The 16,962-nt window shown below is 46.1% G+C and overlaps 1 protein-coding gene across 11 annotated transcripts in view; it reads left to right on the top strand.

Moving 5' to 3' along the window:
- Positions 1 to 16,962, top strand: part of TBC1D1 (TBC1 domain family member 1) — a 217,851-nt gene that overhangs the window by 183,296 nt on the left and 17,593 nt on the right. For 6 of the 11 annotated variants that reach the window (XM_070506046.1, XM_070506045.1, XM_070506047.1 and 3 more), the window contains 4 exons: positions 962 to 1,120; positions 11,731 to 11,975; positions 14,034 to 14,193; positions 14,448 to 14,507. In XM_070506046.1, the coding sequence (XP_070362147.1) occupies positions 962 to 1,120; positions 11,731 to 11,975; positions 14,034 to 14,193; positions 14,448 to 14,507 (624 nt within the window). The remainder of the gene's footprint in view (positions 1 to 961; positions 1,121 to 11,730; positions 11,976 to 14,033; positions 14,194 to 14,447; positions 14,508 to 16,962) is intronic. The other 5 variants (XM_044767680.2, XM_044767681.2, XM_070506049.1 and 2 more) reach the window with 1 other exon arrangement.

Genomic DNA, 16,962 nt, shown 5'->3' with positions numbered 1-16,962 from the left:
CCAGCCTCTGGTCCCTTCCTCCAGCCCTCCTTTGCAGGAGGGTGTCTAATCAGTATTCCTGAATCTCAGCCTTGATTCACTTTCTCCCTCCCCAGCTCAAAAACCTTCATGGTTCCCTAGAACTACCGACTAAAGTGAAGGTTTCTTGCTCTGAATTTTGCCTCTAATGAAACCCTTCCACCCTGGCTGCCACCTGCTCCCTCCCTGTGCCCGAGGCACCAGCAACACTCATAGCTCCCTTCCTCTGACTTATCTTCTCTTTGCCTTCTCCCACTCTTTTTTTTTTTTTTAATGCTTTTTGATGAGGAAGATTGGCCCTGAGCTAACATCTGTTGCCAATCTTCATTTTCTTCTCCCCAAAGCCCCAAGACATAGTTGTATGTACTAGTTGTAGGTCCTTCTAATTCTTCTGTGGGGAATGCGGCCACAGCATGGCTTGGTGAGCAGTGTGTAGGTCCATGCCCAGTATCCAAACCAATGAATCCCCGGCCACTGAAGCAGAGCGTGTGAACTTAACCAATGCCCCACTGGGCCTACTCTCAAGTCTTGGCACAAGTGAAGGATTCTGTGACACCATGATCTCCATACAGACTCACCTCACTTTGATTATATGAGATGACATTTCACGTTGTAGTCTTATATGCTTGGTCTTCTTTCCCTAGAACATTATTAATTAGCACCAGATAGGAGCTCATGTCATTCATCAGTTTCTTCTTTGCAGACTGTGAACATAGTGTAGATTTGAAAGGTGAAAGGGGAAGTGGGAGGGGGTCGGAGGCGTGTGGAGGAAGGAAGGAGGCAAGCAAACAGGACAAAATTTTGGTTGCTTCCTTTCCATTCCTATGCTAGTAATTCATAATGCAACAAGAATTTGGATCTCTGGAGTGAAACACAACTCATTTATATTGTTGTACTCTATGCATAAAGTCTCTCTCTTTATTTTCTAACACCCCCCCCCTAGGTGTGCCACGTCATCAGCGGGGTGAAATTTGGAAATTCCTAGCACAGCAATACCACCTTAAACACCAGTTTCCCAGTAAACAGCAGCCAGAGGACACGCCGTACAAAGAACTCTTAAAACAGCTCACCTCCCAGCAGCACGCAATTCTTATCGACCTCGGTGAGTCTGCAATTGATTTTGACATGAAAACGGAAGTTCCACTCATGTGAGAAATCTGAAGAGGCTGTCCAAGTTATTTAGTGATCTGCCTTTAGGTTTAGCAATCAAAATTTACTACTGAGACTTTCAATTAAAAAGCCCTGGAGTAATCCCAGATGTCTTCTTCAAGTACATAAAAATCTCTCCACTGGGCAGCTTGTTAACTCTGCTCAGCAGGTGGGGTGGCCGTCATGAAGGCTCCGGTGGTGGCTGTGCTTCAGTTCAGTAATTCAGATATTGCCGGGAGGTTTTATAGTCAACCCAGGGAACATCCTGGAAAAATAAGTGCCAGAGCCGAGGCTTGTTGAATTACAGGAGCCACTCCCTTAGTCTTTACGACTTAGAAACAAGATTTATTAGAAAAATTGTCAAAAGCAGTTTTTGTGTGCGGCAACGGGGCGGCCCCTTGTCTCTTGAACAGTGTTAAAAACACTAAGATGGAAACAGTCTGTTGGGTATGTTTGCAGTTGCCTCCAGGAAGAGCTTGGGGAATCGGGGTGTATAAAAGAGCCTTTCTCACTTGTCGGTGGCCACGCTGGGGTGGAGGTGGGGTGCGTCGTTTGCTGCTGCGGCCTCTCACCAGGGCCTCCATCTCTGCTGGCCCCATCTGGCAGGAGCTCAGCATCGCTGCTTTTAGGGCATGTGGTCCTGCTTCCAGAACATCCATCCTGGCTCCTGCTGCCACCACCGGGGGCCCCCTAGAGCCCCTGTCTGTGCTTCGGGCTCTTTGAGGTTCCTGCAGTGCAGCAGCCGGGAGGCAGGAAGGCTGTTTCCCAGTAATTTGAGGTGTAAGCTGCACCAGGCAGTATCAGGTCTTTTCTCTCCAGCCATAGAGCAAGTCGTAAGGGTTGACTTCATAAATGTTACTCTAGGTCTGAGGTCAGATGTCATCTCTGGGAAACTGTCCCTGACTGTAGCCTCTTTTCATACCAGCAGACTGGATTAGGTGCCTCTGCTGAGCCTTTCTGTCCTGTTCCATACTCTCCCTCTGTGATACTTATCACATTTGTTATTATTACAATTATTCTTTAAAGCTAATACTTAAATTTACCTTGGGCCAAATGTTGTGTAAAGTTACGTAAACTACTTTCTTTGATCCTAACAACACAGGCAGGTAGCTACTCTTCTATCCCTGTTTAGAGTTGAGAAGAATTGAAACACAGAGAGGTTAAGTAACTTGCTCGAAGTAACACAGCCAGTATGCTGCTGAGCAATGTGACTCCAGAGCCTGTGCTCTTTACCACCCCGCCCCCGCAGCTGTCCTCAGGTATATGGCAACGCCTTTTCCTTGCCTTCTCTGCTGTAGGGTGAAGCCCTTTGTGGCCTGGACTGAGGCTGTTTTACCACCTCCTAGGATAGAGCCTGTCACACAGTAGATACTCAGTAAATCTTTTTTGATGTTGAATATGGGGCAGTGCACTAGCACCCCAATCTCACATGACCCTCACAACAGCCCTGGGAAATTGGCCCTGTGTCCTGTTTAAGAAATGAGGAAATTGAGGCACAGAGAGGTCAAGGGTTGACCACACTCACACAGTCAACCCACTGTGGCTCTGTGCTGTGCTGAGGCCGTTCCATCCCTGAGGCCCTTTGAGCCCAGGAGCCCCCCGTGTTCCTGTCACCATGGCTGGCTGGGTGAAGGGTGATGCTCAGGCCATGATTACACTTGGGGACAAAGTGTGAGGCGTGGGGCTGGAGCCCGTTTGGCCCACTGACCCTGAGGAAAGCAGTTTTGTGAATTGGCAGTAGCTGTGTTTGCTAATGTGATGAGTAACAGAAAAAATGACATCATGTTCCTATCATGTGAAATGAAGTGAAAAATAAATTTTGAGTAGGAGGTTGAGATGGAGGGAGTACAGCCGGTTCCTCAGCTCCCCCCAGTCCTTCCCCGGATGGAGGGAGAGGAGAGGGGAGCATGTTTCCCCTCCTTGACTCGAATGTTCTCTTCTCTTAGTTTTCCTCTCCTTCTTCCGCGGGCGGGATTGGCCCCCTGCCTCCTGTTGCTCAGATGTAATTGCTCTTCTGCAGAGTGGGAGGAAAAGGCCAGGTCGGCACAGGGCCCTGGGGCCTCTCCCCGGGGAGCTGTGTTTGCGGGGGCCTCACCTCGGGTGGCTGCTCTGGCCAGAGGCCCAGTGCAGCCTTTCCTCCAGTTGGCACATGGTCTGTGTGAACCGAGACTCATCCTTTCCTCATTCGTGGGCAGGGCCAGGCTGCACTCAAGTCCCCTCCGTCCCTGCCTGTCTCCCACCCTCACCCCTCTGCACCCCCAAAGGCCAGCCACCCCTCCCTGACAGTGCTGGCCTCGTCCGTCCACCTCACTTCTTTCCCAGTCCTGGCCTCCACTTTGGAGGCCCTCCAGATACCCTCCCAAGGCCTAAAAGAACCTGTTTCCAGCAATGCATCTCCCAAGCAACCTCAGTGCATCTCTGCCAGCTTACTTTATCCAGAGACCTGACCAGCACCAGCCTCCTCTCCCCACTTGAACTGGGAAAACCCAAATGTTGCCCCAGACCCGGCGGTGAACCCGGTGGGCCCTGCCTGCCAGGCTCTGGCTCTGCCCAGTCGGGGTTCGAGGGGCCTCACTTAGAAGTTCCTCCAAATTTTGTGTGTTGCTACCCCCACCTCTCACCAAGAGTCAAGTCAGTTGTTTAGTCTATACTTTCTGTTTGGTCTACACTGTGGCTAACTCAAAGCCCAATAAAGGTGTGTGATGCTGAGCAAAAACAAATCAGTAGTTCAGTTGTTCTTAAAACGTGACATTCTTATCCTAGCCAGAAGAACAGAATGCTTGTTGCTTGGATGTATTTTGGGTTTTCATGGATTTTTGTTTTCCTGCCTCTTGCTTTACTTTATGAAATTAGTTGTGAGTCTAATCAGCTTTTTGCAAGATTTTTTTCTTCCAAAGAGTAAGAATAATAGACTTTGTAGTTGGGCAGTGTTTTATAGTTTGGGAAACATACTTTCTAACTTTGTCAGATTTCAGCTTTACACAACCCTGTATGAAATTGGGCACATATTATTCCACTTCAGAGCTGATGAATGAGACCCAGAGAGGTTGAATGCTTTGCCCAAGTCACAAGCTACTCAGTGGCAGAAAGTTCTGAAGGCCTCAGCTCAGGAACCTGCCCCGCTCCTTAAGCCTGGTTCCAGCTACATCCATTTGTGCAGCCCTCTCTTCTCTGGCCCCCCATCCTGGGGGCGCAGCACGGACTGCCAAGCTTCCTGCCTTCTGACTGGGGCTCCCACTTGAGTTGTGGCCACACTAAAGGCCACCAGTGGCACTAGCTGGAGACTCCCTTCAGGCTCCACTTCACCCCTCCTTCTGCTGCCACTTCAGCTGCTCCTGCCCCTGGCATCCCAGCCTGGACTCCTCCAGCCATCAGTGCTTCTGCCTGGTGAGGCTGTCCAGCCTCTCCCATGGCAGCAGGGCTTTAGGTCCAGAAATGGAGGAACACGTTAAGTCAGAGAGCAGAGGCGGGAACTGCTCCCCTACATCGATTACTTATTATTTTATTAATCTGTGTTTTATAGATCAATAAAGTGGTGGCATAGTTTATATACCCTACAGAGATCTGGTGAATCTTTTGGTGTCCAGAAGTAGCATTTTTTGCTAGATTTCTAGAAGAACTTCTACCAGTGACACGCAAATGGGTTTAGGTGTCCTCGTGCTGCAGTGAGAGGTGGAGCATCTATCCAAAGACATATTTGGGTCAAGAATCCAGCATGGGTGCTCTCATACTGATTTTTGTTTCCACTTAATGGGGATTTTGTTTGTTTGTTTTTTTGGTGAGGAAGAGTGGCCCTGAGCTAACATCTGTTGCCAATCTTCCTCTTTTTTTTTCCCCCAGCTTTATTGAGATATAAATGACATATAACGTTTAAGTCTGAGGCATACAACATAATGATTTGATATATGTATATATTGCAGAATGATTACCACAATAAGCTTAGTTAACATCCATTACCTCACGTAGTTAGATTTGTGTGTGTGTGTTGAGAACATTTAAGATCTACTCTCTTAGCAACTTTCAAACATACAATACAGTATTGTTAACTGTAGCCAACGTGCTATATGCTACATTCCCAGAACTTATTCATCTTGTAACTGGAAATTTGTACTCTTTGACTATTTTATTTCCATATCTTAAAGTGATATTTTGAAGTGTAAAAACCACATGGCTGTTAAGATAACAAACCAAAAAAACATATTGGCATATGTATCTTTTTATACATTTTGAATTATTTTATTGGTCTGAATTTTCAGAAGGAAATGGCCTGGAAAGCCAAATTGGTCTCTTAAGGGTTTGACAAATGCAGACTAGCCAATCTTCCTCTTTTTGCTTGAGGAAGATTGACCTTGAGCTAACACCTGTGCCAGTCTTCCTCTATTTTATCTGTGGGACGCTGCCACAGCATGGCTTGATGCGCAGTGTGTAGGTCTGCACCTGGGATCGGAGCATCGAACTTAACCACTGCACCACTGGGCCGGCCCTACTTAACGTATTTAAACAAAGGTATAAAACTTGCCTGGTATCTGGAAGCAAGGGAGCTATAAACCAAGTGTTATAAATGGGAATTTTTTCCTTGCTTTTTTAGAATCCATAAAAGATGAGAGGAAGAGCCTCCAAAGGAAAGATCAGTAGAAAGGCCTTAAGATGACTAAATGTAGAGGGGCAGACAGGAGCATTTTCCCTCCTCCCTCCGTGCTCGGTAGTTTGCTTTGCCTGGTCTTGCCACAAAGCGCTATGTGCTCTGAGTAGTAGATGGGGCTGTTCCTCAACACATGGGTGCTGGTAGCGAGCAGCACTCTGTGTTTCGTCTTTGGTTGAAGTGCTGTGTGAGAAACTAAAAAGCATTAATGGCGGAAGACAGACAAGTCCCTGGAGTTTGTCATGCAGCGGTCTTGTTACTTAACACACCTGTCTGTCCAGTTGGAGACCTTGCTTTATGGAGGTCTGTTGAACAGTCGCAGCTCAAGAGTCATACGTTCTTGCATCACCAGCTACACGCATTATTCCAAAGGGTCTGCCATTGTGTCTGATGTTATCAAGACCACGTTGTGAAATCACACGTATTTGACCCTTCCAAATGTGCTCTTTAACCTCAGAGTGATGTAACTCAATGTGGGTGATGTAAGGAAAGAGTAAAGTGGCGTGTGACTTCACTTCCTTTCACAGAGGTCTGAAATCTTCCTACATCCTTTGAGCCACTCAATGGTGTGCTGGCAAGTGTTTAACAACGAGCTCCCCTGACTCCTCCAGTGAAGCCCGGTGTTAGCGTGTGCAGATTTCCATGGCGTACATACTCCACTTTGGGAAATTTTAAGCTACCAACTTGATGTCACCGATGGCGGAATTGGGCAGAGATGTGCACAAACAGAGCCAGCAGGAGCCAGTGCCAGCGGCCACTGGACTAAGCCAAATGTTTCCTAAAAATAATCTGCATAGAGAAGAGCTCTGCCTTCTTAATCTCCCCCGTGTCGTTCAGTGGTGATTCCAGAGATGCTTCTGGAGCACCTGGTGCATTCCATGCACTCTAGGAAACACACGTTCCAGAGGGGAAGACGGACACTGAACAGCTGATGACCAAATTATTTAACTAAGTTGTGAGGAGTCATGCAAAGGGTATTTTTTCTTCAGTCTCTCATCTCACATTCTGCTCCGAGCTAGATGGTTGGAACAATTTAAGAATCTCTTAGGATCACAGCTCCTCCTCCTGGAAAGAGCCTTAGAGGTCATTTGACCGTAGGTTACTCTTCCTTCTGCAAGTGAGGACAACGAGACCCGTGAGTTAGAGGTCACAGTCAGGTGGCTGGTTTGCCAGCACCTCTCCCTAGAGATGCAGAAGTCTCCAGGCTCTTTGTGAAAGAGGCAAAAGAAAGAAACCTGATAGTCAGCTGTTCAGAGCGTCCTCAAGACGGAATAGCTTTGCAAGTGGCCCTGTGTATGCTGGACCGACCTCTGGCCTCCTGTAGCAGCTACAGCGAGTAACAAAGCTGAGAAGACCACGGGTCTCACCCAGGGTCAAGTAGATGGGCTCTGCTCAGACTGGAGTGGTATTTCTCACAGTGCCGTGCAGGGGTCACCCACACAGTCCCTTGAGGAGCTTGTAGAAAACACATTCCTGAGGCCGCCATGCCTGAGCTGCCGCTGAAGAAGGATTTCCGGGTGAGGGCCAAGGATGCGTGTGCTTCACAAGCCCCCAGGTGACTGATGTGATCAGTGTTTGGAAACTGCTGGATGAAAGCTCTTCACCGGCAAGGTGATGGAGGAGAAGATTCACGGAGAAACATCCCTTAGATAAATGAAATTCCTTAGGAACACTTAGCGTGTTGAGCACACCATGAAGTTAAGTAGGAGATGGTCTAGAAATACGTCTGAATTGAGTATCGCCTCTTAGGCCTTTCTAGCACATTTCTCTACTTAGACATACAGGACACAAAATTGTTACACATAAGGGGTTTCTTTGTGCTCATATTTGACTTCCTCCACTTAACAGCCCCATTCTCATTTTGTATATGAAGGGAGACTGCAGTAGAGAGAAATTTAAAGGGCCTGCATTCCTCTACTACGTGGCAAACAGTAAAATAGAGTTTAAAGAGGCAGGCCTGTAGCCTGATCCATTTATCAGAAGGATTCCACAGTTTTTGCCCAGTTGCCCTCTAGGTTGGCAGAAATAAGGTGTTTTTCCTAAGCCGGAGTCTTCTGGAGCCACTGCTGCTCCTGGAGGTGTGCAGCCTTCCACAGCCTGTCTTGTTGAGTCAGAAACTCGTTCTAGAATCTTTTCACAGGCTTTGAACAAACAGCCAACAGTAAACAGCATCTTGCTTGTAGTTAATGTGCTTCGAGTGAGCAGCGAGGTGCAGGGGGCTGTGCTAGACCCGTCACCTGCTGCAGAGCAACGTACATATGTGTGGTCTCTATAAAGTGCGGTTTTTTCCTTCCCGGTGCTGACTTAGCACCTTCTCACCTGGGCCTGGAGGGCTCAGTACTCAGTACTGGATTAGGTGGGTGCGGATTGTCTAGGACCATTTCTAATCTGACGGGTCCACTTTCTTCTCGCGAGCCCTGCCTCCCTCCTCTCCTCGGTGTGCATGTGTTCAGGAATGTGTGTGAGCGTGGTGTCCGCCTAGAACAGCGGTTCCCTGACTTTTGATCTCAGGATTCCTTTCACTCTTAAAAATTATTGAGTGGCCCAAAGAGCTTTGTTTGCAAGGATAATTTCTATTAGTGTTTACTATGTTAGACATTAAAACTTCTTCAGAAATTAAAACTTTGTTAAAATAATATAAATAAAAACTTCTGTATTTATTTTTAGATAACTATGATAAACTCACGCATATAAACATATTATGAAAAGTGGACTTTCCAAAATAAGAAAATTTAGTGAGAAGAGTGGCATTGTTTTACATTTTTACAAATCTCTTTACTGTCTAGCTTAATAGAATCAGCTGGACTTTCATACTTGCTTCTGCGTTCGGTCTGTTGTGATTGTGTTATTTGAAATATATGGAGAAAAAGGTGACCTTGCATAGATACGTAGTTGGAAAAGGGAGGGAGGACCTCAGGGACCCCTGAAAGGGCCTCAGAGACCCCCAGCAGTCCTTAGACCGACCATACATAGAGAACCACTGACCTAGAAAAATGTAATATAGGAAACCCCGTCTCACCCAAATAGAACTGCGTGAGGAAGTCCGACGGGCAGTCATTCCTCCATTCCCGTTCGTTAGGAGCTGAAGACCAGAGACGCGTGGCTGTTCCCCAACCTGGAGGCGGGTGGAGCGCCTTTCTTGCTGCACTGAGTCCCAGACTGTGTGGGACGGGAGATGACGTTTGGCAGTCTCTTGGAACACACGGGAACATTTGTTTTAGCTCGGTCAGGTTTCTGCAGCCGGGTTTCTCGCATAAAGAAAATCAGTGACAGTTTCTGGGACTCCACAGTACGAAAGAGTTATGTTTTGGTGAATCTGGATTGTGATGATGTTTGTTACTGTTATTATTTGGAATCCATATCGGCTTTCAGTTCCACATGTCTGTGAATTCTAAATTTCATGGAATTAGTTCCTGGAACGAAACTTTCCTTTGCCTCTAGAACTCTGTCGGAAAGTGAGATGTTTCAGGCTCAAGTGGAATGTTAGAATCAATAGAGCAGTGGTTCTGCAAGGTTGTTCCTCTTTTTGCATTTTTGCTACAGAAGTGTTGTGTGTGTGCCGTTTTTTTCTGTCCTGGTTGGAAGCCAGCTTTTTGTATGGCATATCTGAAGACTGTGCCCTGTGCTTAAAGGCCATTAATCGCACCCATTCGTGTCAGGCATTGTACATGTGCTCCCGACTCCGCAAAGCGTACTTTCTGCCCATTGTAAAGAAGAGGAAGCTGAGGTTCACAGGGGCTGGATGGTCCATTCTGAGCTGCACATGCTGGGGTCAGAATCATGCACTATGCCCTTTGCACTTGACCTTGCTGCCTTGCAGACAAACCCACATAGGGAGAGTCTGTCTCTGTTTGTCAGAATTCATATGTCTTATGTTTTAAGTAAGATGTTTAGCTAAATTCTAAAAACAGTGTGTTTTTTCTCAGCTGTCAAAAATGGGGAGCGTAATGTCTGCTGTTTGGGTTGTGTGGGTGAAGTAAGACAGAGCCTGAAGAACCGAGTTCAGTCCTGGCCCCGGATGTGCAATCCACCGCTCTCACATTATCTTTTCTTTCCTTCTTGTCACACGTCTGAGGGCTCACGAAACTCGAACTTGAAATAAAGCCTCATTGTTCCTCACAGATGCCCCTTAGCTTTTTACTTCATGGATCCCTTCTGCATAGGTAATTACCCTGGTTTCACGTTTGCAAGTGAGTCCTCCAGGTTGAACAACACTTGCTGAGCCTAATTCAAGATATGCATTCGTGTAAAGAATACACTGGATTTCAAAAGCAAAGTATGGAAAAAAGAATGCAAAATGTCTTAATAATAATTTGCTGATTATGTGTTGAAATGACAATGTTCTGTATCTGTTGTGTCAAACAGACTCTCTTGTTAAAGTTAATTTCACCTATTACTTTTTCATGTGGCCACTGGAAAATTGTATGTGGCTCACGTTACAGTTGAGTTGTACAGGCTGCTCTAGAACAGGAAAATGCACAGGCATTATTATATCCTCTCATACTTGCACATGCACGCTCAGTTCTGCGCACAGCTCACAAGGGTTCAGAGACCTGGAGGCCCCCCCTCACAGCTCTAAGGTTAACCCTGGAGCAGAGGATGAAGCTGGGAGGGGAGGTGAGGAGGTGAGTGTGTGGACTGGGGAGCTGTTGATTGCTTTCTAGCAGTGAGTGACGTGTGCAGAGTGTGTTTGGGGAAGAGGTTGAGCAGGCAAGAAACGAATCAGGATAAGAAATCAGGAACGGAGTTAGGAGACTGTTGCCATCCTCTTAAATCAAGTTCAGATGGACCAACCTGGATTGATGAAATGCCTTCTCAGGAGGCTGAGGATACATCTCACAGATGTATCCTTCTCCCTTTGCTGAGACCAGATAATTAAGTTGAACAGTTAACTTGTGGCCTAGATGCACTTTCTGCCTTTGCTGATCCAGACGAGGTCATAATTCTCACCTGGATCCAAATGTGGCCCTGGCCGAGCATTTCTCTTAATCAGGTACTTTCTGCTCCCTGGAGACACTTCCCCATCGGTCACATTCCAAAAGGATGGGGTGAGGTGGGATTTGACAGGTATCAACCATAAAAGCATACTGAACAAAAGAAGTCTTTAAACCCGATCTGAATCCCAGCTTTGTGTGAAAATAATCAGGATGTTGGGAGCACCCCCACATCTCCCCAAGCCCCAGTGCATGGTGGTGTATCTTAGTTGTAAGTCATTCTAGTTCTGTGTGAGCTGCTGACACAGCATGGCAACTGACAGGTGGGTGGTGTGGTTCTGTGACTAGGAAGTGAACCGGGGCCACCGATGCTTTGAGAGCACCGAACTTTAATCACCAGGCCATCAGGGCTGGCTCAGGCTTTTTTTTTTTTTTTTAACCTTTTTTGGGGAGGTAACTCTTTTGTGTAAAAGAAAACACTTACTGCTCCTCGGTCTGTTTCAAAGCACTGCCTCTGGTTTAAAAGCTTAGAAATATGCATGTGGCATGAAGCATTTGCAGGCAAAATAAGTGCAGTCTGGGAAAAGCTGATCAGGGAGTGTCTGTAGCAAGGCCAGGCTTTTGGCCGCATTTAGTTGATGTTGGAATAGTGTGGTGGTAAAGAACCACAGCTGTTTGCTCCTCTTGAGAGTGTAGATGTGTTTAGAGGATCGACAGGTTTTTTTGTTTGTTTTAGATTGAAATCCAGAGATCTGTAGGACCAAAGGTAGTTCTAATTGCTTTCTCCTGAACCACCACAAAACATGAATAACTGCTGATTTTTTATTGCAACATTATTCCAAGAACAACCAGCTGACCTTGTTTACAGAGCTGATTTACAGTATGGTCCAACTTCTAAAGACCTGTTGCTTTGACCTGAAGCACCTTGGGTTTCTGGTTCAGTGGCTTTCTCTTTGCAATTACAGCTAATGTGTATTGTTTTCACAGGACGAACCTTTCCAACGCATCCATACTTCTCTGCCCAGCTAGGAGCAGGGCAGCTGTCCCTTTACAACATTTTGAAGGCCTACTCGCTTCTAGACCAGGAAGTCGGATATTGCCAAGGCCTCAGCTTTGTAGCAGGCATTCTGCTGCTTCACATGGGTGAGGAAGAGGCGTTTAACATGCTCAAGTTTCTGATGTTTGACATGGGTCTGCGGAAACAGTACCGGCCGGACATGATAATTTTACAGGTAGAGAGTGTTCCTGTGTCTTTGATAGAGACAAATGCCAAAGACGTGTGTGATTACTTCCAGGTCCATCAAAGGAACTTTCTCACCATCAGTTAACACTGTAACAGCTGTCATTGCTGAGAACTTACTCTGTGCTAGGCATTGCACCACGTGTTTCATATGTACCTGTCTCCTTAATAACCCTCAGGAAGATGCTATTAGTCAGGTCAATTTATAGATGGGAAAACTAAGGCTCAGAGAGATTACATAATTTGACCAGGTCACACAGCTAGTAAGTGGCTGAATTCAGATTTAAACCCAGGCCTGTCTGACTCCAGGGCCCTCCCTTTTACCTCTCATCAGACCGTCTTCACATAATCTAATTCCTACCTCCCACTGTATTTGCTACTTCCTCCACCAGGGATCCCCTCACCCAACATCCCTCAGCCCTTGTCATCTGGGGCTCATCTCAGGTATCACATCCTGGAGGAGCTCCTGCTGACCACCCTCATGTCGTGTCCCTGCTCATCCACCCTGGCACACTGTATCACATTATCCCATCTCATTTCTTCTGCATAACACACGCATTGTCTGAAATTGTCTTGTGTCCTTATTCATTTACCCATTTATTTTCTGACTTTCCTTAGTGAAAGGGGGCATCTTACCCATCTCGGAGCTATGTCCCTGGTTCCTAGAACAGTTCCTGGGATGAAGTAGGTACCCAGCCAGTATCTGAATGGATGAGTGACAGATGGCAGGTCATAGCAAAAGGAAACCAAACACAGCAGCAAGTGCCAAGTGCTGCTACTGCCACCTTTTAGAGGTGGAGAGAAGACTGGATCCTGCCCTGGGAATATTCCTAAATGTTGGAGCACGTGTTTACGTGTTCATTTACCAGCAAGATGCCGTGATCTCAGAGCCTTAGAAGCATCCTTAAAAAGGAAACACTGGAGCCAGGGACTCTTTCAGAGCTCTAGATTGCGTGGTTAAAAATCCTTTCACCTCCACCTGTGAATGTGAACCACACGAACATAAATCTCATACAAGGAAGCCATTAGCTAAAAGATTTTGTCCCAGTAACACTTTCCACACATACTGTCAGGTTCTTCCTATATTCTCCCCATTAGCTTTAATACAGGCACACTTGCCATCTAAGAGAGCAGAAGTTTTGAGTTTTATGTAATTTTGTATCATACCATGCGACTCTTTGTGGGCTGGTGGCCTTGGTGGTTAGATTCTTTTTGATACAAAAAAGCCACTGTTTTTTGTTACTAGAGGACTGTTTGGGATGGGCCCCTGAGCAGTACATATCCATCTTGTAGCATAGGGTTCTGACCCTCTCTCAGTTATTGTTTCTTTGGGCTCAGGCCCTGGGATGCTGACATCTGGGCTGGCTTTAGGACCTCTGTGAGCCCTGGGACTCATCATGGGGCCTCCTGCCAGAGCCGTATCACTCTCTGAAGAGAGTGAACCCTTTCGCTTGAAGTTCAACTTCAGTTGGAAAAGTTATTTTCTCCTTCTTGAGATAAACACTTCTTATTTTAACTTCCCCAGGATCTGTATATTTCATACATTATAAACCTAAAGAAGTCATACTTGTCCTGCCCATTGAGTCAGTTGGGGGCTCCGAGGGAACTGACCGAGTGAACAGCACAATGGAATCCCTCGACAGAATCACCACGTGCATTCGCATCACTTTTAGCAGAGAGACTGATTCCTCTGGGTTTGAGTTTTACTAGGAATGTGTATTTGTATGAGAATTTATGAAAATGTTTTCACAAGACAGATGTTTAGATTCTCTTAGCCAAGGAACACAAGGGAACAGTAAAGAGAAAGGAAGTGGTGGGAGATGACCCGATGTGAGTGTCCTGGGCCTGCACCCAGCCAGGGGCTCGTGTGCAGCAGGCACCCAGTAATGGCTTGTGGGATAAATGAGTAGTTGAGATCAGTGGGTATCGCAGCCCAGACAGAATGTTTAAAGTCTAATAATTCCTCTCTTACACCCTGTGAGTGGGATAAGAAACTGAATATACGTAGCAGGTATCTAGTTCTGACACCTGGGTGCGTGTATCTCCACAGATCCAGATGTACCAGCTCTCGAGGCTTCTTCACGACTACCACAGAGACCTCTACAACCACCTCGAGGAGCACGAGATCGGCCCCAGCCTCTATGCCGCCCCCTGGTTCCTCACCGTGTTTGCCTCACAGTTCCCACTGGGATTTGTGGCCAGAGTCTTTGGTAAGTGCGTGTACGTCTGTCTGCCACAACCAGCATCCTCATGTTCCCTGAGAAACATTGATTGTCGCTCCACGGTGAGTCGTCTTAGTTTCATACCTGTCTCTTCTACAGGAGCAGGGATCGTTTGACATTCTGAGTTTAGTCAGCGGTGGGTTTTGTGAATTTCAAGACCTGCTTAGCTTCTGATAATCGTTGGGCTTCCCTAGATCTAACCTTCATCCTGTGGGATTTACACCCAGTTTCCTCACCACCAGGCTGTTCCTGGAACGGACATCTTAAAGACCTGGCTGAGGAGCCCCACGCGTGTATTCCAGGTGCATCTGTCGTGACTCATCTTCCTCACCCTCTCTGGCCCGTGACTCTGTTTCCTGAGAGCTCCTTAAAACTCTTCAACCGATGACTTCTGGGCTAGTGTTCTTTCTAGATTCCCTTCGCATCTCCTCTTTCCCTATCCTTGGCTCTTCATTTTCTCTGCCATCACGCTCTTGAAGACACCTGTGTGTGGATGACTCACTGTTCCATCCTCACATGCCCCCTGCCTCATCTTCCCAGATGTCACAGCCACTTCCACTTCTGTGCCCCACCGTAACCACAGGTTATTCACCTTTCAAACTGTCTCCTATTTTCTTTATTTACTTTTTAAGAAGATTGTCTCTGTCAAAGTTAAACAGATGTTCACGTGCAGAGTCTCAAAACTATACTTCAATAGAAAAATAAATTAAAAAAAAAAGTTTTTAAAGAGCCACCTTGCGTTGTTGGCAGAGATAGGTGTATCCTTTTGGATACCAGGAGCTGAGTGAACTCTGAGCACAGTGAATTCTTGTAGAGTGTGTTTTCCCTACTTCAGAGTGGAGGAATAGTTTTGACGATTCAGGTTCTTTTCATTTTTTACTGTGGAGGAGGAGGTTATTAAAGAATTGATAGTTATCACAGCAAGGGGTTTTTAAAGTGTCATTTATGTTCAGTCACTTGATAGCTTAAAAACCTGCAATCTTACACTTTTTTAGATTTGTTTTTAGAATGAGAGAGCATCTTTTTTTTTTTTTTTTTTTTTAAAGATTTTATTTTTTCCTTTTTCTCCCCAAAGCCCCCCGGTACATAGTTGTATATTCTTCGTTGTGGGTCCTTCTAGTTGTGGCATGTGGGACGCTGCCTCAGCGTGGTTTGATGAGCAGTGCCATGTCCACGCCCAGGATTCGAACCAACGAAACACTGGCCGCTTGCAGCGGAGCGCGCGAACTTAACCACTCGGCCACGGGACCGGCCCCTGAGAGAGCATCTTAAAGGGAATGTTCAAAAACATTGAGAGAATCCTCTTTAGACATACTCTGGGAAGACAGCTTGTATATCCAAATTCTAGACATCGTAAAATTTGCTTTTTAATATAAATGGGCATTGAGTTGTCTTCTCTCCTACTCTTCTCCCCAAAGTGCTAGATTTTTAGCATTACTCACTTCTATCCACAAGCACTTTTAAAGACTTTCCCATTTGGCCTTACTAGAAGCATCCATGTTCTTAAAATATTCACCACCTTCCCTATTGTATAACTAGCTCCCCAAATGGATTTTTACTTTCTGTCCCTAAGAAAAAAATCATTGAAAAAAATAGGTACTAAAAACTCTCTCCTGGTCAAACAAGTCGTTAGATTCCATGAAGATTTTAATACCCTAGTTCAAAAAAAAGATAAAGCCTCAAAATTGTCTGCTTAGTTTGCCAACAAAAGAGTCACAAAAACTGTAAGATCTCTAGCTGTAGGCTTCAGTCTTTTTTTTTTTTTTTTGGAAGATTAGCCTTGAGCTAACTGCTGCCAATCCTCTTTTTGCTCAGGAAGACTGGCCCTGAGCTACCATCCGTGCCCACCTTCCTCTACTTTATATGTGGGACGCCTACCACAGCATGGCTTGCCAATCGGTGTCATGTCCACAGCCAGGATCCGAACTGGTGAACCCCAGGCAGCTGAAGCGGAACGTGCGCACTTAACCGCTGCGCCACTGGGTCGGCCCCAGCTTCAGTCTGTCATGCCAAAAATTTCTGTTTTTTTTTACTTTTCTTACTCTGGAAATTAGAAGAACATGATTAGTCCACCTTACTTTCCTCCTGGTTCTTTACTGTGTTTTTCAAACAGAGCAGTGGAGAGGAGTGAAGATTGAGAGGGGAAGGAGGGAGTGTTGTCAATTGTAAAACAGCTCATGCATCGAATTACACTGTTTGTGAAGAAATTTCTACAAAGGGGGCTGGGCAGGAGGGGACACGAGGGTCAAGGCTGAGTTATCACTCCCCCAAGCCATAGGCACCACTGGCTGCCTGCAGAGTGTTCTGGGCTCTAGGGCCATAAAGCTCTAGGAAAAAATCTGTCCTTAGGCTGCACAAGTGGGTAAGAGGCACTAACAACAAACCCTGCTTTGGAAATGACAGCCCTTCTGTTGCAGAATATTTGGAACTCTATGAAGCTCATCCTAATGTCTTTATAAATAAAAGCTGAAGCCAGTAAAAGGGCATTTTTCTCTATATTATGTAGTCAGTGGTGGGTCTTTGAATTTCTTATGCATTACGCATAAAGATGCCAGTGTCTGTATAATTCTTGGATCCCACACACCCCTGCTGTCCGAAGTGAGGGCATGTCCAGCTGGCTAAGGGCTTGGGGCTCCTCAGATTAGAGGCAGGAAGAGGGAACTCAAGGCAGCACTATGTTGTGACGTCACTTTGCAAAAACTGTTTTTTCGCACAATCCATACCATCTACCAGTACTGAAAAAACATTTTATTAGTA

The sequence above is a fragment of the Equus asinus genome, chromosome 3 (genome assembly GCF_041296235.1).
Source record: "Equus asinus isolate D_3611 breed Donkey chromosome 3, EquAss-T2T_v2, whole genome shotgun sequence".
Taxonomy (NCBI): Eukaryota; Metazoa; Chordata; class Mammalia; order Perissodactyla; family Equidae; genus Equus; species Equus asinus.
Note: the sequence above shows the minus strand (reverse complement) of the source record. Positions and strands in the feature narration are given on the sequence as shown.